This window comes from Poecilia latipinna, unplaced genomic scaffold, assembly GCF_001443285.1.
Source record: "Poecilia latipinna isolate Pla-1442-1.1 unplaced genomic scaffold, P_latipinna-1.0 Scaffold949, whole genome shotgun sequence".
NCBI lineage: Eukaryota > Metazoa > Chordata > Actinopteri > Cyprinodontiformes > Poeciliidae > Poecilia > Poecilia latipinna.
This window is the reverse complement of record NW_015113565.1, coordinates 179062-200718: the sequence shown is the minus strand read 5'-3', so window position 1 is coordinate 200718 and position 21657 is coordinate 179062. Positions and strand designations below refer to the sequence as shown.

The 21657-nt window shown below is 37.4% G+C and overlaps 1 protein-coding gene across 2 annotated transcripts; it reads right to left on the bottom strand.

The window, feature by feature from the left end:
- Positions 1–2449: 2449 nt before the first annotated feature.
- On the bottom strand, positions 2450–21356 carry LOC106957921 (cohesin subunit SA-2-like). Of its 2 annotated transcripts, XM_015049492.1 has the most exons (35): positions 20897–21356; positions 16598–16646; positions 14949–15075; positions 14753–14831; positions 14426–14584; positions 13613–13709; positions 13457–13533; positions 13133–13337; positions 12893–13044; positions 11930–12003; positions 11535–11658; positions 10795–10893; positions 10528–10607; positions 10151–10258; positions 9301–9409; positions 8972–9089; positions 8768–8871; positions 8578–8670; positions 8406–8495; positions 8099–8302; positions 7931–8001; positions 7706–7793; positions 7449–7529; positions 7256–7348; positions 6988–7162; positions 6739–6878; positions 6554–6655; positions 5924–6072; positions 5716–5844; positions 5429–5634; positions 4032–4269; positions 3803–3913; positions 3578–3704; positions 3368–3445; positions 2450–2990 (listed from the first exon to the last, which is right to left on the bottom strand). In XM_015049492.1, the coding sequence occupies exons 3-35, from the start codon at positions 14990–14992 to the stop codon at positions 2967–2969; spliced, it is 3828 nt and encodes a 1275-aa protein (XP_014904978.1). In that variant the 5' UTR covers positions 14993–15075; positions 16598–16646; positions 20897–21356; the 3' UTR covers positions 2450–2966. The 2 variants fall into 2 exon arrangements, with proteins under 2 accessions (XP_014904978.1, XP_014904977.1); XM_015049491.1 differs by lacking the exon at positions 16598–16646.
- Positions 21357–21657: the final 301 nt, after the last annotated feature.

The following is a 21657-nucleotide window of genomic DNA, read 5'->3' as shown; positions in this document are numbered from 1 at the left end:
GACATGCAAACTTTGCATCTGCCTCTTCTGGAGTGAGGGGCCCAAAGTGGCATCAAATTCAGATTTACAGATCAACCAGTCCTTTAAACCCAACAAAAAGCATTGATTTAAAGTATGTAAATAGACAAATTAGACAAATGCCTAGTCATCTATTTCTGCTGTTTACATTTGCTCTGGTGTCACATTTCATGCACTGTAACTGTTTGTAAGTACATAATAAAGTTTCACCTTGTAAGCAAAGCAGGAAACTTCCTCCCCACCTCGATATCCTGCAATAATAGTGCTTTTTCTTTGTACTATGGATTTGGATTTTCCTAGATCCCAGTTAGAAATGCAAAATAAAAGCTTTCTGGATTCAGAATTCTGACTTTGACTGTGAGTATTAAAGTGGTCAGGGTTTCCCCCAGTGTATAATAAGCCTGGCGGGCCACCTGACATTACTTGTGCCCCCATCAGGCAAAACATTGCTTAAATATTCAAGTTTGTTTTTTTAAAATGTTTGCATTTTTTTTTTAAAGATTTTATAGTTGGTGTTCAGATATTAATCTTTCAATCTTTCAGTAACACACAATTATCAAGTGATATTTTCACATTTCCTGTCAACTTTAAACATTTTTAACTCAAAAACATGATGGGCCGCTGGATGAATGACCGCTCTAGCGCCCAACCACCAGACTTAAGTTTTCTGGGGGAAATCTTGGTGGTGCTGAACTGTGCCATTGCAAGATTTGCAGGAATAAGCCGTATATTAGCACTTCTACCAGTTTGGTTCTCAACCAGTGCCACATATAGCGCTGTACAACCTTAATTTGTAAACATGCTCCTTTAGAGAAAGCCATCACCTTGCATTGCAAATTCCACTGATTATCCAACTTACAACTAGAACATGCTCCTCTTAGATTTGAATTAACTCCCACATCCCAGCTCCAACATCCAAGACAAATAGCATGGAATGTAATTTTGATGGGAAATAATTTTCTACCATTCGACAACTAAATAAAAATGACAGTTTCCAGACTTGCATCATAATCATCATCACACAGTTTTAAAGGATTTATTTGGTTGTGTTATATCTCCAGACATAAATACAAATATTAAAAGATGCAATGGGCACTTTGTAAATAGAAAAAAAAAATAACACAAATTTATTATATGCAAATATTTAAATATGTAAAAACATACAGATCTATTCAGATGTTTAGCAGTTTAATGCAAAACCTAAACGATGTAAAATGAAATGCTTTAAATAGAGGCTGTACCATTCCTATTTCCCCAAAGTGAATACTTATTGTATATGACTAAGATATCCGTCTTCAGTTTAGAGAAATTAGGGATTTGCGTCTAGCTACAATATGCGTATATATCGTCATCTATAAAGGTAGAATCTGCCAGTCAGGCCAGTACAGGGAAAAAAAAAAAAAAAAGAATTAGCACAACAACCCACTGAGCAACAAACAAAACAACTGTGGATGCATACTTAAAAATTAGTGGGTTAATGTCGGAGTAACATTGTTTTAACTTTAAACGCTACATAAAATTTCACACATGAGGAAAGTGCACATATAAACGCACACACAATATATTACACCTTTGTAATTGTACAATTTACAATCCAGACACTATCATAGCTTACTAAAGTACTCTGAGCCTTAGTAATTGAGCATAATTTCTTAATATCAACAGTGGAAAACCAAAATGTATAAAAATCCTCTGCACAACTGTATACTGGAATTAAAAAAATAACAAACACCACCCAACTTTCTTATGCGTTTTTTGTCTTCTTGTTTTTTGTTTTTTTTTAACAAAAATGGAAATATATGGCATGAGTAGTATTAGATATTAGTTACTATACAATGTAAAAACAGGCTATAGGAAAGATTAAATGTTTACGGTGGGTCAAGATTTCATTGATGGAACTGTAAAGGTTTCCAATTCTAAAAAAACATTTCTAGAATCAACCATCCATTTGATTTAGAACTACATTTAAGTAATACATACCTTTTGCACGCATTCATTATAGAGTGAAGAAACGAAAACAGAACCAACTGGCCACATCTGCGGTAACACCATTCTATTAAAAATGATTACTTAGGTTTCTAGGTGAAATAGCATGATTATAAACCATTAATTTACACTTGATTGTCAATACAAAATATCTATAAATCAAAGTTATCTATAGGGTATAAAAGCAGAACACATGTTCCTTAAAAATACCGTCACAAAGAAATCTGGAAATGCTGTATTCCACTTGTGGCAAGGCCTTTGAACAGTATGACAAGCTAGTTCACGTTATAATTTACTGCGTACAGATCTGAATATATGGCTACATGCCATGCCAAAATCTACAGTTCACCAGTACAAGAAGTGAACACAATAGCACTAACTGCGTTATTTCATTTAGTGGCCGTGTAGAAGTCCTGTCATCCTGAAACTACTCCATGTTGATGTGTTTGGCAAGTTTGTCTTTAGATTAACCTGGAATCAACCCTGTAAGTAACAGCCATAACAAAGATGAGCCGCCCTGTCTTAAAAAAAAATCTCTCAACTACTGAACACCAAAATCATGAGAAATCTGTCTAATGTTAATGAAACTGTGTTCACGTCTCCTGATTGTTGGCCACTATGTATTTACATTAGACAACTCTTTATATACCAAATGCAAGAAAAGGGAAAACGAAAAACATTAAACCCCTGCACACCCTGGCCACATGTAACCCCCTCTAAAAGTTTCCTCTAGACTTCAGGTACTGAAACAGAATCTTGATAGAGTTTGAAAACAGCAGGATGATTTAACACAAGGCTCTCCCTCCAAGTCTTTAAGTGTTAAAGAGGCAAATGCTGGAGTCTCACAAGACCATCGTAATAGTTCATTTCAACCTTTTCCTTTCAAAGATTTCACAGAGAACGGTCATTTCTTCTTCCAAGAAGAGGATTTTCATGGTGCATTGTCTTTGATCCAATTCATGTTAGAACATTGAAACATTAAGAACCTAAAAACAGACAGAGGTAGAGTTAGACTTAATAATAGTCATAGAAACATAACAGTTTCATTTTGCTATTTCAGTCTATGTGGGTGGGTGCATGAACATCCTGAACAAAAATTTAATTGGTTAGGTTACTGTTGTTTATTTCCCAGCTATAAACCATTCTGCAGCACATGCATCGTAAATTAGACAAACCACTTATATGAGACGTTGACAAAACTGTTTTGCTTGACGTTTCGTGCAACTGCAGCTCAGATAATATTAATTAATCTCACGCTGCAACAGGAAAGCAATCAGATTCATTGAGTCAATAAAAGCATATTTAATGAAGCATTCATAACAAATGTATTACTGTACAAGCGTAATGCAGAAATTATTCTTACCGAATCATCCATAATGGAAGACGGATCAAAGTAATCTGGCTTTAGTTCATTTCTTTCTCTTCGATTCTTAGATGCAGGCTGAGAAGCAACAGCTCAGTTAGAAAACAAATCACAACATACAAGAAACTGCGGACAAAAATGCTTTTTTTTAGCTAAACAGTATGCTGTCCAAAAAAATCAGATGAGTTACATCAAAATGTTATAAGTTACCAAATCGATCTCCATCGTATTAAAATCCATGCCCTCATTGATATCTTCCAAGCGATCCTCTGATGACATCATCACGTCCTCCACGATTGGTTCCTCGTCCTCCTCCATTAATCCGGATCCTCGGCGACTGTGGAAAACACAAAAGAAATCAGCAGTGATATTCAGCCTGTTTTATTTTTGTCGCAGAGAAAGAAAAAAGCTCTCCAAAAGCTCGAGCTGGCTCACATTGCTTGCTGCATGTGGTTCCTCATCTTAGCGTAGTGCATGCTGATCCGCTCCTGGTGCTGACGGGCTTCAGCCTGTTGCCTCTGCGTCAACATCCAGGTAACCTGGGTGCTGGGAGGCGATATCATTTCATTCACAAGTTGCTTCAAACAATTCAAGAAGCACAGGATACTCCAGTCAAAAACAACTGCAGGCTTTAATCAAAAGTTACTTAAGGGAAGTTTTGTACTTGTAATCCATGGCAGCCTGGTGTTGGTGAGGAGGCAGCGGTTGAGGAGGAAGCGCTTGTTGAAGGTGCTGCTCTGCTGGCATGGAGAACGTGGCGGCGTAGCCGTCCTCCGGCCTCATCCTCTTTGGATCCCTCAGCACAGTGGAAGTGAGGTGGGGCGAATGCATCATGACTGGCGTGGGCACACTCTGCTCACGATTCATCCAGACTCCGTCAAAGCTGCTGCTGCTGTTCTCTTCTGCAAGAAGACGATATATTAACATCCCTGGTGCAAAACACGGTGGTGGCAGCATTATGCTGTAGGGAAAAGGAAGCTGATTAGTGTTGATCTGAAGAAAGATGGAGCTAAATACAGTTCGTCCCTATAATGTACTGAAAACACATTGCAGGATGCAAACAAAGAAAGAGGAACAACTTGATATTGGTGCAAAGGTTCCTTTTCTATCAGCCCAACAAGCCTAAACGTACAGCCAGAGCTAAAGCTGGGTACTTTAGATCAAAGCTGGTTAGAATAGCCTAGCTAAAGTCCAGACCTAAATCCAAAGTAGAATCTGTCTCAGCACATTTAAATCGGCCCGAGTTATTTTGCAAAGGAGGATGAACAAAAATCTCAGTTTCTGAAGACGTACTTCCAAAAAGCAGCAGCTGAAGTGACAGTGAAAGGCTGTTCTGCAAACTCTGGAGTTCAGGGGTAAATACAAATGTGAATCAAACATTTCAGAACTTTTCACTTGACAATACTGCACTACTCAGCGCTGGTCTATGACACGTGTCGAATTCAAGACCCGTGGGCCAAATCCGGTCCGCCATAGTCTTTTATGTGGCCCACTAGATTCTAGACTAAACACTAAATATGCTTAAATATCATGTTATCAATCAAATCAATGCAGATTTTATCTGTTTACTGCCAAATTATATCAACCAGTCCCTCCAGTTTCTTGAGAATTTTTGTGGAAATTCATGTAAAATCAACAAATCCCTGCATATTTTTGAGCTAATACATAATTGGGAGTTTGTTGCAGATTTTTCTCAAAAATTGTCAACACCTTTCTTCCTTGTACTAAACAGCTGCTTCAGCTTTGATTGATGTCAGATTATAGTCCATGATCTATACAACGAGTAATAATAAGTCACATTTACCGTCATAAATAAGAGCAAATTAGAACCACAAATACTTTGATTTGTATTGAAAATGAATCACAAAAAGAAAAACGAAATCCTGGAGGGACTGAAAAGTTGTTCAATAATAGAAATTAATTTTAAGGATTCATTTATATTTTAGCAGTTTAACAGGTTTTATCAATACATTCTGGCACAACAGGCCCTTTAAGAGCATTGATGATCTGGCTTTGGCCCAAAATGCAAGTGCAGTAATAAGTCATTTTAATAAAACTCACCTTCGGGCAGTTTTCGTTTGCTTACAGCGGACTGTTTGGACTTCTTGCTTCGAACGGACCCCCGACTGCTGATCCCACTGATGACAGACAAGGTGTCGTCGTCCATCCCGGCCTGCAGCGAGTTCCTGTACGAGATGAGGGGCAGCCAGCAGTCGTCTCTCTGAAGGGCCATTTGAAACGTCATGAATCGCTCCAGGTACATGTGACTGCAGAGTCCAGAATGACAAAGCAACGTTAAGAGTCTTTTCAGAGCTCATCAGAAATGATACACCAGGCCAGAAACTTACACTGTCCTCTTGTCTTGTCGAAGGAGTTTGCTTGAGAACTCACTCAGGATGTCCAGAAAAGGCAGATTAAGTGGCGGACCCCCTTCTCCTTGAGGACTGGGTTCTTTAAATGCAAACTCAATGCCGTCCCTAAAACAAATACCATTTTCCCGCTTGTTAAAAACACACACCGTTGGAATCGCAGCCGTTTCTCAGCGCAGGTGCTCACTTATGTAACATTGCAATGGCCTCTCTTGTCTTCAACTGATCCAAACCAAAGGTCAGCGAGAAACGTCGAGCCAGTTCTTTGATTCCACAGAAAGCCGACGACGAGCGGTCGAAGCTGAAGCCGAGCTCAGACATCATCTCATTGAATAACTGGAAGAAAAAAACAGAATGACAACAACAGACAATACGTTATTAGATTCAACAGGCTAAAGCAGCAAATACAAAAAAATGTATATAATTTTTTACTGTTTGGTTTGAGAAACAGTAAAACACGGGTGTTTTAGGTGTTTTCCAATCTTAGAAGATATGTAGGAGTTTTATTTTTTTGGTTTATTTTCCAGGAAAGTTGAGCTTCTGATAGAAACTCCAGTTCCTGAAACGTGGTGAGCTGTCTCACACAGCAAACTCTTACTTCTGTAATTCGTTAAATTGCTGAAACTTCCTTTTTACTTGAGAAAAGTATTACATAAATCAATGTTATTGTGTTTACTGAGCTTTTAACAACTAGACAGTTAGATGACAGCAGCACATAAAATCTGGGAGAAGCAGGTTTAGCGGTGACTTTGTTTAAGAGTCTATATCATCTTGAGCTGCAATCTATCTTGAACTAAGTCTCTTTAAGAAACTTTACCTTTTGCAGACTCAATATGAGCGTCTTTGCACACTGGATTTTGTCGATTTGTCTTGTTTTACTCATCGTTTCTTTGATGATATCACCGTAGTCGTTGTAATACTGAGGAATAAAAAAATAAAGATAATTAAAATAATTGTAGAAAACTGCACATTTAATAAATCTTTTACCATATCTGCACCTACTCTCATGTACTGCTTAAATATATCGGCTCCAGTATTCATTTCAACAACGTTGTATATGATTAATTTGCAATAGGCTGCAAGAAGGTTTCTCCGTTTGTGCAGAGCCTCGATTTTACTGGCCTCATCATCTTGTTGTCCATCTGGGGGGGTAAAAAAATAAAATAAAAACAAACAAAACACATAAAAAAAACTTTTAAGATGTTTGAAGCAAAGGGTGTAAAACAAGAAAAACCTGGCACGGGTTCCAACCTGTGCTGTTGCTGTCGTCGTCCTGGTCGATAAAAACTTGATCCAAGATGAAGTTGAGCAGCTCCGCTTGCAGGGAGGAGTCTGGCACGTAGACCAGGTTCTCCAGATGTTCCCGGCCTGACGACATGATTTGGTGACTGAAGATCAGCAACACGTCACACAGTATTGTGAAAGCCTAGAATAGACGCAGCACTCATTTATAACTGCGAACCGACTGCATTTCGAGTTGCAGGAAAAGAAAGGGGGGATGGGTCCGTCGTCATCCCACCTGCTCTTTAACGGCCGTGTTGATGCTGCTCAGGTAACGCTGGCATATTAAGCAGAAAGCTCTCATCTGTTTTCTCAGAGTCACCAGATCACCCTAAAAGAAGCAGATACATGTCAGACCATACCAGTTATATCATGTAATTCTTAAAATCAATCATTTCGCTAAGTAACCCACCAAGTTTGATGATAAATACCTTTATTGAACTGCCTTCTGAAACCTTAGCCAGGTGCCACAAGACTATGTAATGTGTGCACTGCATTGCATGAATCACAATCTGTTGAGGCGAAAGTTGACAAGAAGCGGTGCGTAAACAGAAAAATCAAATGTTCACAAGTCGGATTCTCTGTGTCAGATTTTCATCCTACAAAAGTGATCCAAAGCACTGATAAAAATCCATGTTTGTTTAGGAACATTTGTGGCATTAAGGACGACCCGTTAGTGCTGCAATACCTGTTCAGGCATGTCTCCGTTCTGCAGACCTGTGCTGAGGAGGCTGTAGTTGCTGTTGAACAGATCCCACTTGGAAAGATCGTGTGCACTGGTTAAGCAAAAAGAGAAAAAATGCGAATAGAAACATTTACACAGTAGGTTGTCATAAAAAATAAAATTCTGTAAATCCAAGAACCCCAACTTATAACTTAAATGTCAACGAGAGATTTTTTTTTTTTTTTTTACTTGTGAAAAGCAGTGATCTTCTTAAGTGTTGATAGAACTTGGTAGGCATCATCCTCATCTGGTTCTTCCCCCTGAATGAACCAAAGATAAATCCCTTCAAATTTTTGCTCAAGAGCATTTCTAAAATAATAAAAGCAAAAAAAAAAAATACACCTAATTCAAACTTACCTCTTGCAGGAAGTCCTCCAGAAGTCTGTTGAATTTGTCTACCAGCTCATCTAGAAGCTGTGAGCGGGCGATGTCCACGCGGTTGAAGATGGTGAACTCCTCGTTGCACAGATAGTGGTAGGTTGTAGAGCAGGCCTCCAGCACCTCAGTGTCTGTGTGTTTATCCACAACCTCCCAGATTTGGCGCAGCAAAGCATCCATATGCTGAATTGAGAAAGATTATTTAATTGGCACTGAACAAAATCTACACCTCGAGCAAGAGTCGTATTAAAACAAAAAATCTCTAAGCGAGTGAAACGTCACGAACCTTTTCTAACCGGCCAGTGGTGTAGATGTCCAGATCGAAGTATTTTGGTATTTGGAGTAAACTGGTCACCTTGTCGATGTCCACACAGTACTGAGACATGAAAACCAGAGGTTGGCTTATATTAAACTTTTAAAAATAAATAAACTCTGAAAAGCCTGTAACACGCCGTCACCTTTGCTAATAACAGAGGCAGTGCAACTGCAAACATCTCTGTGGTTCGTGTCCGATCGTCCAGCTGAGTTTTCTTTTCTTTTGCAGTCAAGACCTAATGCACAAACGGTGCACCCAATTACCAACACGAAATAATTCAGAAATCTTTTGGGTTTTTTAATCATTGATTTATCAAACAACACGCCTCTCACCCTCTTTCCTGAGCCTCTGCCTACTGGAGGATGACATTCACAAGCCTGTCGAATGGCAGAGAGCATGATCTCAACCAGAGCCGTCTCTTGTCGATCAGTGAGGGCTAACAAGAAAAAAATAAACGAGAAAAAGAAAACACCTGATATGAAATGATTAATTCTTTCCATTTACTTTTACATCTGCTTTAGTGTTTATCTCCTTACCCTCCTCTCCCGGCATGGGTTCATCCAGCAACAAGCTAATCATGGTTTCCCAGTCCTTCAGCAGCTCTGACGCACACTCCCACAGGCTGTCCACCAAATAAGCCCCGTGTTCATGGAGCTAATGAAAAATCAGATTTCCTGTTAAACTGAACACAACGCAACACTACAAGGACAACACAGTCTTCCCAGCAAAAAACCGAACACAGCAAAGTGAATAAAACTGACAACACATTTACGATGAAATCTTAAGATTAGAGTTAAAAACGCATCAACAAAAAAAAAAAAATACAAAAAAATACAAAGAAGCAAAGCCTCAAAGGCTTGGTTACCTCACTCTCCAAGAAGAAGAAGACGGTCGTCTTGATGAGGCTGCCGTTGAGGCTCTGCCTGCCCCTCCTCGGTAGACCTTCGTCCTCTGGACCTCGATGGCTGAAGAGCCTTTAATCAGCGTTAGAAAAAAGCTGCTATAAATAAGCAATAAAAATCTAGACGGATTGGTAATGTTATATTCTGAGGTGGGAGAACCATTAAATGTTGAACTTAAAAACATATCATTTGAGTTTAGCCTCAAATTACTCAGGTAAAGTATTGTTCTTATTTGACCAACATATTATTTATTCATAACATTAATGTTTTGGAGTGACCAGTGAGAGACTTGAATATGCTTTGAGGTGATGGTAAAGAGGACTTCCCACCTTAAATCCTTGGAGCTCATAATTAGAGATAAATCATCAAAACGTCAATAAAAATGTGCAAATAAAACTGGTTGGGATTTAGGCTTTAATTCATAAAACAGATTTCTTTATTGATTAATGAAAAAGTTAAAATTGTTGTCAATTATTTATTAAATGCACTATTTAATAGCTAACTTAATTGATTTATAACTATTTTAGCTGTCTGCATATTGATTGAGAATTATTTTCAGAATAGTGCCATTAGTGCAGTATGACTGTCTTATATGTTGTAAAGAAATCTATCCAAATCTTCCACAAAAGAAGAAACATCAAGGGACCATCAAGCCAATAAAACGACATGTTGCAATATCCCTGAGTCCTTTTTATTTCTGAATAGCTGAATCTTTGATTCATTAGTCTCAATCAGACTTTAGTCGATCAATAATGGAATACAAGCCATCATATAATTTTTCTTCCAGCCTTGTCACTGCAGCGCATTACTTACTTTTTAAACAGAAATTCTCCTGCAGAAACAGCGATGGGTCGGTGCGCTGAGTAAACCAGGTGATACACGCTCTCACAGTCCTCTGCTGTCAGAACCTCATCGCTGCTCCTGTTGGCAGTGGGAATAAAACCAGCTTTGTCAATTTGTGCCTGATTTATTTTATGATCTATGACCTATTCCTGCTAATAGAGCAAAAAAAAAAAAGTGATAGATTTACGCTACTACATCTGTAAGTCATACACTACAGATGTTATTTTCCTTAGTTTGTGCCTAGAAATTAATGTTTGAATCTGTAGAAACATTTATTTAGCACAGTGACTTCCACTGGTATGTTCAGGAATTACCCAGTCATAAAGATAAAATAGAGCAGTACTTACTGTAAAATAAGCGTCAGAAGCTTAATAGCTTGCACTGCAACGTCGTATTCTTTGTCCAGAGTCATGGACACAATGCGGTCCTGTCGGAAAGAAACCGTCAGTGTTTAGTACCTGATTACTGTTTCACATTAGATTTGTGTGTCAAAAAGTTAAAGCAAGGTACTTTGCCGTGATTAGACATCCAAATATGGTTAATTACTAATTAAAAATGGTATGAGTTAAAAATGTGTGATGCTAAGCAACAGGTTGGCCCTGCTGCTGGCCCACCTTAAAGCGACTAGTGAAGAGTTCGAGGCGGGAGCCGAGCTCTCTGCTGTAGAACAAGCCCTGCAGGGCGGTCAGGCACTTCAGTCGCACCTCACCTTGCTGAAATTACACCCATGACACTTCAAATATGTGTTGCATGACAGAAAGACAAGTCACAACTTGCATATCATCAACTTTCTTTGTGAATAACGAGTGATAAACAGCACTGCATAAGGACTGAGAGCCTGTGCTGTGAAGGGTCAAAGAGTCATCCATTGATAAGTAAAAAAAATATGTACCATCTGAACATTTCTGTGATTTGAAAAAAGAAATTATCTCATAATACAGATAGTAAAAAAAATAAAATAATATAGGAATATTTTTGGTTAATTATTTGAAATAAATTGTGCATTAAATTAATTGTTGAGAAATTAAAAAAAAAATTATACATGTATGATTTATTCAATATATATATTTTTAAAACATTTAAATTAATTTAAATTATGAAATTGAATTTTCTTTGAATGTGAAACCTTTCATTCACAACTTCTCCTAGTCACGTCCAAAGAAAACATTTTGGGACAGATTAAGATGGAGAAGTTGTCAAGATACCCAAAAATCACTGAAGCTCTGCAGAAGTTACTACTGAATCATAAAAAAAAACGTAACTTTTAAACCTCTCCGACCGTGTTACCACTAAATTAATAGAAGCTCTCAAAAAATAATATTTAAAAAAAAAAATAAATAAAAAAATAACTCACCTTGTCATGCATTGTCCAGCCAACATACTTCAAGTAGCTGTCATTGAGGAAGGCATCACTGTACAGCTTCATCCACACTCCAATCTCCTCGATACAAATAGCTCGAATTTCAGCAATGGCATCACTGAAAAGATGAAAGCATAAAGAGTGAGTCCTAATATTACCCTGAGATATTTCCTAAGGGAGTCATCATTACTCCCTTAGGAAAAAGACACTTACAATAAATGAAAGTTCTCAACAAAAATTTCAGACATTTTGTAGTGACACCAGTTTTCCACTAGGTGGAGCAAAAATGCCACAAATATGAAATGCGAGGTCTGAACCTAAAACTCAGCTGAGATCCATCATCAAGTCTTACAGCCTTGCAAATCAAATCATCAAACCATTTTACGTACCGATATCTGTGAACAAAGACTCCTTTGAAAATCGCATTCATCATGTTTTCAATATCATCTTGATTTTCCTGGAGCTGAAAAATAAACATGAAGCAATGTCTTAAGTGATAAAATAGTCTATTTGCCCTCATTCAGTCTGTTAAGTAAGGAATCTTGCAAAAATAATTTCTATAAATATACCATCCTTGTTGAGCAAATGCAACTTGAAAACAGTAGAAATGTCAAACTGTATGCCATGGCTTCTTTTTAAGCATGTAGTAGAAATATATTGAATAAATTAATTGCAAAATAAACTCAGTAGCATTTACAGTTTCACTAAGATGTACTCAAAAAAAATAGATTGGTACTTGTTTGGTTTTAATAGCTGCAGAAAAAAAGTGAATAATGTGAGACTCTATCATTATGGACTGAATGTAATTATTGTAAGACTGACAGATATTTGGAAAAAACATGATCTCCCCAACTTTATCTAATTTTCAAGCCCTAAAATTAGGTCTCTTTTCTAGTAAAATGACTTTTGCTATAAGAGGATTGCTCATTATGAACTGTCTAATCTGACTATAATTAAAACACATGGATTATCTAGCTAAAAGCTATTCAAAATCTAAAAGTTTGAAGTGCCCAGCAGAAAGTATCAAAGTTTTTTTTTAATGTTTTTATCTCATTACAACTACAAATTTCAGTTTAATTTACTGGGATTTTCTGTGGTAGACCAAACAAAAGAAGCACAGGGGCAGTGAGTCATGGCTTTCAAAATGTTTTACTGGTAAAATTCTGAAAAGTTCAGTGAACATTTGTATTGGTCAAGTCAAAGTCCAGATCAAAATAAAAATCAGAATTAGTGCAACACTGATAGAAAAAACTACCAGACATTTTTTAGCCATGAGTGTAGGAGAAAGTGATTTTAAAATGATAAATGGGGGAAAAAAAAAAAAAAAAACTTATGCAAGATTTCTCTCTTACCTCTTTTCGCTTTTGTAACAACAGCTCCAACCTGTCATTGGCCCTTTTTGCAATGACTTTGTTCCTTTCTGCCTCGTACTGTCTCTGAGTGTTGTCCATGTTGATGCTCAGGTTCAGAGCGACGTTCACCAAGGCGGTCATCAGCTTCATGGCTGGGGAACACAGCAGAGCTCAAACATAAGTCCGAAGTCACAACGCCACCAAGAAGTAGACGACATAAATAAGCAGACAGAAACTGACCTGCTAGTGTGCTTGTGTGTCTAAATGCCCTGACCTGCGAGTCAGACAGGCCAGTGAGCAGAGAGATGACCGTGTCCATCATGTACTCGTCATATATGATGCTGTACTGGCACTGGCGCACGAGGACGGCAATAAAGTCGCAGAAATTTATCCGGAATCTTTTCCACTGTGGCCCTGAGAGTGTTAAAGGATAGTCGCCGCTGTCCTGTTTGGTGACCAGAGAGTCAATAAGACCGAGGGCAAAAACATCCACCTGGCTGATGTTTGAGATGACTATGAGGGTCGTTCCAGACAAACCAAACAAACAGACACGGTGTACTTCACCTCATCAAACTCCTCCGTCATTTTCCTGATGATTTCAGAATTCTGCATATGTCTGAACATTTCTTCACTCACAGCACCTGCACAAAGAAATCAAACAATTTCAGCCAAACTTTGCAAAAATCAATGCTTTCTGCCAACATCGTGTCTGACAGGTACCTTTACACCCCGAGCACTGGATGAAGAAGTTGATTAGCTCCAAAAGCGCCACATCTCTGTCCTGCTTGTAGGCCTCAATCCATTCATCAACAACAGACTAGATGTACATCAGAACAGCAATTTACAACATAAGTTGTTTATATAATACACACAAACAAACTGAAATAGAAATAACCTGCAAGAATGAAAGCTGATTTAGCTTTTAATAAATATGGAATAATTCATTGAATGTTGGGACTATTAGCCTTCCATATTTTACACCGACGGAAGCTGCGTTTCCATTTGCCATGAAACTCCACAAACTGGGCGAATGAAAATTTCGAAAAAAAAAAAAACTCACGTTTTTCAACAAAATGTTTTTGCGCGAGAGTAAAGTGTTTTTTCAGCTGGACTGAAAGTTGCATATTTCTCAAAACTTCAACGGAAACATTTATTTTGCGTCAGGACAGTTTGGCTCCACTCGAGCTCTCAGAAGTTGAGTTTGTCATTCAAAAATGCTGAATCCAAAGCTCTTCTGTAAAATCGCTACAGTTTCCTCAAAACGCTGCGTACGTAGCCACTTCCAAATATAAGGAACTTGCCGCCAATGACTTTTCTGATGGCTCATGATGATGATGAGCGTTAGAATCATGGCTAAAATATAAATATTTCCCAAGTAATTGCTTAATTGTGTGTGATTGTTCTTACTTCGTATTTAATGGAAACATCTCTGCTAATCTGACATTAGCAGAGTGTCAAAACAGTTTTGCACGTACTTGTAATGGGAATGCAGCTATTGCTACACAGGTACAAAAATGAGAGCAACGTACTCACCTGTGTTGCGCTCCTCCCCATTTTAACCAATTCGAAGAGGCTCATATTCTCCGTGCCGTTCTCCTGATGATGGCCGTTCACCCAGCCGGTACTAGAGACCCTCCCTGCTCCCCCACCTTTGGCTTTGTCTCCCAGAACCTTCCTCCCCCTCTTGACTCCCTGTGAATGAGAACAACGTTTAAAGATAGATGAAGGCGCGATTATGATAACTCTGAGTACAACCAGTGAAACAGTAGACTGAGAAGACAATCTGGCTACAGGAAACCAAATGAAAAAAATAAATAAGGAGCTCTCCCAAACGTTTAACAATAAGCTTGATGAACCTACCATGCCTCTCCCCGCTGTGGCATTTCTTCCATCAGGATCCTCGAGGTCTGCATCTGAAGACAACTGAGATTCTGTCTCTCTGCGTATTAAAAAAACAAAAAAAAAACATGAGATGTTAAATCACGGCTCAAATAATCCATTACCATCAGAGAGATGAGCTAAACACCCGCCAACACGTCTGTGATTTACTGCTTACTGGGGAAACTGGAACTCTGCGTGCAAATCCTGTGCCGCTATCATTTCTGCAACATTTTCTGGAGCTGTGGAAGTAGAACCTCAGTCTGCTCTGGCCCCCAGGCAAGAAGAGATCGGTTCAAACACAACTGCAAACAGAAACAAATCACACTGAGTAACCACAGAACACGCAAAACACAACGTGGAAGCATAAGATCTGCTGTACAGGGAGCGAAGTGGGATGAAATAATAGAACAACACAAATTAAATGTGCAGCAAAAGATCACTAAACTACCAATAAAAACATCAAAATTATACCTCTACTGTTAGCTTGCAAGATTATCTTCAAAAATAAAAAAAATTCTAAGAATAAATGAGACAAATGAGAGGCTACTCTATTATTATGAGAATAATTATTAGCATAATTGTTCGAAACAATAGTAATTATTTTTAAGTGTGACTTACGCATATTTGTTATTCACCGAAATAAAAGGACTAAACCAAAATTCTTGTAAATATACAAACTTTTAAACGGAAATGAGGAAAAACGTATAACATTTACTTTAATGGAAATGTAAACAAAACAAACAAAAAAACACTGCTGCCAAAAATACAAAATTAAGTAAAATCTGTTAAGAAAAAAAACAAAACTTAAATTTAAATAGCATTTTGGGAAAGTTCAGTTTGTGTCTCAAATATTTTCAATTGCGTAAAAATTTGTTGCATCTGTGCATTTTACTTATTTCTCTTCTTAGTCAAGCATTTTAATGAATTATGAAGATAAACAATCAGAAAAAATGCTCCAGTCTCAAAAAACTGGAGGTTTTTCATAATGTCATCTATTTCCATTGATTGTGGATCTGAGAAGCCTGTTTAGGCCAGTCTTAAGTAAATATGAGAAATGTTTGTTTATTTGCAGGTTTTAATTAAAAAATCTCTACAAAATAGGTCCATATGTGGTATTATTAAAAGAATCAACTAAAATTACACAAATCTACATTATTCTAGTCTCAATTTCAAGCTTGACCTGCATGAGGTTCTCACAGGAGGAGATATGCAACGTCTTTACGCCACAGTTTTAACCAGAAATATTTAATTTGATTTAAGTATGTGGAGCTGCTTTAGCTTCCACGACTCAAATTCTTGAAAAAAAAAATGAAGAAAAAAAAAGGAAAAGTTGCCTTCTATCAGCCAGAAAACCTGCAGTGCACAGCAACAGGCGGGGGAGGGGTAACACCACTTCAGGAATCACACATCAAGCACTTTTCCTGGTATTTCTCTATTTAAACTGTAAAAAATAATATGATGGAGAATTTACACACTTTCATAGTGTTTTCTGACATTTTGCTTTGTTAGCTTATCTACATCAAAACTGAACAAATAAAAAGTAAAACATTGTGGTTTGTTTTTTTTTTTTTTTTGCAAGCTTATGATTTCTATCAAAAGATCAGTAAGAAAGGAAAGTGACACAGGAATGATTTCTGCTCTGAGCAGGAACAAAAACAACTCAATTATTTCCAGTAAAGCGCAGAAAATACCACCAAAGCCTGAAAGGAAAGAATGCATAAATTAAGAAGAATGACGGCTAAATTCCAGCGGCTACTTTAGTTTCACTTTATCTGTACCAAGCATTGTGGTTCTGTCAAACTGCCAGGACTTTATGGGACACACCTGACAAAATAAGCACTGCTTCAGTCTTCTTACGGATACGTCAGAAAGCCTGCGATGGAAAAGAAAAAGTGACTTTGAAAAGGGGAAATGGGGATGAAAACCATCATCAACAGTTTTAATATTAGCAGGTACTTTTTTGAAGTCCCATAAATCCATAAATGCTCCACGCTTGCTAGTTTCATGTCCTAAACTGAGAAATGTGCTGCTTCTTTTAATTGTCATCATGACAGATGAATTCAGCTTAGTTTTGCCAAAATAAATAAATAAATAGCCAGTTGACAATTTTTTACAGCAAACATTCTGACTTGTAATAGTACCGGTGCATCTTAATAAATTGGAATATAATTGAACATTTAGTTTGTTTCTCAGTTTAATAATGACACACAGCAACATATTTCAAAAATATTTCTGTTATTTTGGTAATTCAGACTTCCAGCTGAAGAAAACGTTGAAGTCAGTTTCTCAGAAAATTTAAAAACACATAGAAGCAATAAAATATTAATTATGCAGCTATTTTGCATGCCTTGTTTTGAGCCTAAAGCAAGGCGTGCAACAGTTCTAGCCCCTTAGCCGGGAGACATCTCTGTGTGGCGGTGCTTGATGACTTCTGCGTTAGCTCCTGCAGTTTTTTTGCAATTTGCCTCATAGCCATCATCAGGGCTGCAGTGAGATCCTGAAAACGTGTGGATCTTTTGCTACTAGGCGTTTTCCTTCCACTCGACTTTCCATTAATACTTTCTGATGCAGCATTCTGGGAACTCCCTGCTTCTTCACCAATGACCTTTAGTGGTTTTTACCTTACACGTAGAGGGCGTCAAGTCAGCACTTTTGTGTGGGCTGTAGCATGACTTCAAATTAGATTTTTATTGGTCTTCCTCTCTAATTTTCTGAGAAACTTGATTTCTTGTTTTCATGAGCTCTAATTTATGATAATCAAAATAGCATGCATAAAAGCTTTAAACTATATCGCAGTAAGTGTACAATTAAATCTATAAAGCTTATGAATCAAGTTCTGTATTTTGAAAATGTTCAGCAAATAACCTCCATACAAAAGCGCACAAGAGGAATGCGTTCCCACTCTCAGCAGAAATTTCTGTTTTACATTAGCAAGTTCTTCGTCCAAGTGGAACGCAGCCATTGTTTCCACACCTTCCCATTTCCAGCTGAGAAAGAGAGATCTTCTTTTTCTCTTCTTTGGCTGTTATGTGATGCAGCTCTAATTTTTTTTTCTCATTATGAAAAACAAGCAGGAAGCAAAACAGAAACAATGAATCTCCCACAACCAGGTCAAACGGGGTGCTTTCCTCAAGTACTGCACTGACTCATTTCGTCTCTCACTATTATGAATTCATCAGCCTGAAACCTAAAAAAAAAAAATAAACCAACATGATTTTTTTTAACCTCTTTGTTAAACTACTTGCTTGTGTTTTGAAAAGGTGAACATCGGCGCCTAATTGAATAAAAACAGATGAGAAAAGGTCTTCAGAGTTGGTCAGGTTGTTTTTTTTTTACGGGTAAGAAGAACTCTGCACGGTTCTGATCTGCTCTGAAAGCACACAGTCAGCCTAACCATATGCACATCTGCTTCCCTCCTCCAGCCGTAAATTATTCTTATCTCTCACATTTAGGGATGTAACATCACTTCCTGTAGTTTGCTTGTGTGCCGACAAGCCTTCGCTGAAAAGATTTCCACTACCTCCAAATCTTATACAAAAACACAGATCACTGAAGGAACAAATGTCCTAGACAAAGAGTGCACACGCTGTTACTTCACCGTCTGTTTCCTGTCATGAAAAAAGCAAGCATTGGATCATGCACAGGTGTGAAAACTTTTACATAAGCAAATAACATAGCATGAAATGATCAAATCCCACTACACTTAGAACCTGCAAATTTACTATATTTTTCTGCTTTAACTCAGTTAATTATTCACAACGGTCGCCATCCATCCATCCATCCATCCATCCATCCATTTATTTTCTGTACACCCTTTGTCCCTAGTGAGGTCGGGAGGGTTGCTGGTGCCTATCTCCAGCTAACAACGGTCGCTAGTTTAACTTTAATATTGGTACTGAAAACATATTCTAAAAATGCAGCATGTAAAAAGAGATATTTAATAATCTCTGTTGGCGTAAAACAGCCAGTTGCTTGTGCAGATTATTTACCAGAGCTTTAAAAGTGCTATCCAATGCGTTTTCTATGACCACTAGCAGCAACATGGAAGAATTTTGGATGGTCCCTGAAAACACAAGTAAAACTACACCTTTTGTGCCTTTTACTGAGCAAATTCGGAAAGGAGAATGGGACACATTTGATTTGAATTAGTGGTAAAGCACAGAGGCTGCTGTCCAGATGCATCAGTTTTACTGTTCTCCATTTCATTCAGCTGAAACAAGCTTTCATGTAAAAAGATTGCACTGTGTACTGTACACCTCCCAAGCTTTTGAGTTGCAAAAAACAGATTTTCAACAAACGTCTGACAACCATCTATGGCTGTTTATAGTACATAAATATCAACAAAAATAGTCAAAAACAAACTAGTTAATAATCGCATGTTGTTCTGCTTCAATAATTACAATGAAACTAAGCTATTTGTGATGGTGACGACTGTGGGACTCGGTGTTAAGATTAGCTGTCATACAAAAAATAAATTTTGGATTTCTACACGTTTCCATTTCACAATTTGATCACTTCCCAGACTCGGGTCCAGTCTAAACTAACTCAGAAGTTTTTTTTCACAAAATTCTTCTCTCTACATATACATATATATGTTTAGCTGTTATATAATTTTTTTTTATCTGACTCAAACAAAAACGTACCAATGTGTCCTGAAAGTTACAATATAAGAAGAAATAGTAAACGGCATGATAAAAATGTTAATTAATAAAAACCATAGCCGTTTTGACAGGATGTCTAACCCGTCATGATTTGTGTTCTTTATTTTGCTTGGTCTACTTAATTTAGGCTTTCCTACCTACTGAAGAATGTGTGTATAATTCTTTGAAAAAACACAATAAAATTTATGAATTTGATAATGACCGTTAGACCTTCACATCAGTAATTTCTCGGGTAAAATCAGTGTCTTTTGGATATCCATGTTAAAGTACTTACTGTATATTACCAAGAAATATTTGTATGGTGTTTGTGCTTGTGTTATGTCCCAAAGACTACAAGTAAACTGCTTTCACTTTTAAAAGCAGTTTACTTACTGCTATATTTCTCAGTATTTTAACTACTTTTTATTTCCTTCGCGAAAATGTTAAAAAATAAGCTGTCTGATGGGCCACACTGGCCTCAACAGCCTTGAATTTTAATAACCACTTAATCAACAAAAAAAGACTATAAACATAAAAAGTATTTATTTGGGCCAGTAGTAAATAAATCCACATTAGCACAGCCATTCCACTCCTTGTAATAATGCCTGTTATATTTACCACAAATATTACTGCGGCTGCAGAGGGGCTAAAAAAAAAAAAAGCCAAATCTTATTTATGATATTTATATTATCTATGATATACTGCAACCCTAAAATCTGTATTCTGAATAAAGGGTGAAAAATCATTATTGGGCTTCCACACAGAGAGAGTACACAGATTAGTCTATCTGGCAGAGAGTGGTTGACTTTAACCTCCATAAATGGACATGTCAACTGAATTTTAGCGCCTCTACAACAGTTACTGTTGCAAAATAAACATCGCACTACAGGAAAAGTCTAGTTTCACGCCACCTTGAGTCTTCACTCTAGCGGACAATTTCAGTACATTTCTGTCAAGCGCTGTTGTCGACTTAAAAAGATCCCAGACGCAGATGTTTGGGAGGCTGGAGGGTGATTCCTGCTCACTCTCAGCTCTGTCTGATGTACGACTTGATATGACGGATCTGCCTAATCCAAGCCAGTGTTATTAATACGAGGCATTAACTCTCAACATTGACAATGTTTTCCATTAGACAACAGTCTTCACTTCTTCATAAGCATTGCTACCCGTCTGAAAAGACAGATATTCACTTTAATATTTGGACATACACATATAAATATTATCCCAATACTTTTAAGCTTGGCTAGCTTTACCGTTAGCAGCGAATGGCTAACAAGACTATTAGCATATAAAAACTATCTGAAGCCATAAGATACAGTTATTTTTCCATGCTATTTTTAAAGTATTCTTACAGGAGTGGATTTATGCATTAACACCTACAGGTGACATTATTCTCAAGTGTCTCCTCAGTGACCAAGAACAGTGGCATCAATAACAAACTACCAAGATGTTAACGTTAGCTATCCGCCATTTTACAACTTACCTCGTTTTAATTCAAAGACGTACAGAAACCAAATAAGTAAAACGCTGCGGGCTTTGTACATTGATTGTTTTCATTAATTTCCAGAACAAGCTGTCACTTTCTACCTCTCTAAATTTTTGGGTAATTTTTAAGCTAGCGTAAAGGAGCCCCTTGGTGGCTAACATAGCAAGGTACACTGTGTATTTTGTCGTTGTTCATGCAGCGCACAACGACACCTCTTGGTGGCACGGTGTACTGCAGGTAAGAATTCACATACACGACACAGAAACACACAACTGTATGGTGAATTAGGCACTTAGATGGAAAATATCAACTTTCATCAAAGTTTGATGGTTTGCTTGTGTCCCTTGTAGTTGTTTTGTTTGTTTGCTTTTCTTTATTGCAGAACTAATTAGAAATGACTTGAGTGCACATAGAGGCTGCCCTGCTGCATTAGTAAACTTCTTAGTACTTTTTTCGTCCTCTTCTTTGTCTTCTTTTTTGTTTTATATGTTTTCATTTTAATGTATTATAAAATATCTTTAATGACCTCTGAAAGAAAGAGGATAATTGGTGTTCAATTTAAAAAAGTCAACATTTCAAAACTGTGGCATACATTTTCATTTAGCACCCTCATCTTGTTGAACCCCTTTCTGCTCCAAACAGCAGGTAAGTTGAAAAGATTTTGAGGAACTTCATGAGAGATTTTTTCTCTCTTTCTTTTGCTCCTATTCATAAGTACCAAATGACTTAAAATAGTCCCAGTCTGCTAAGCAATATTA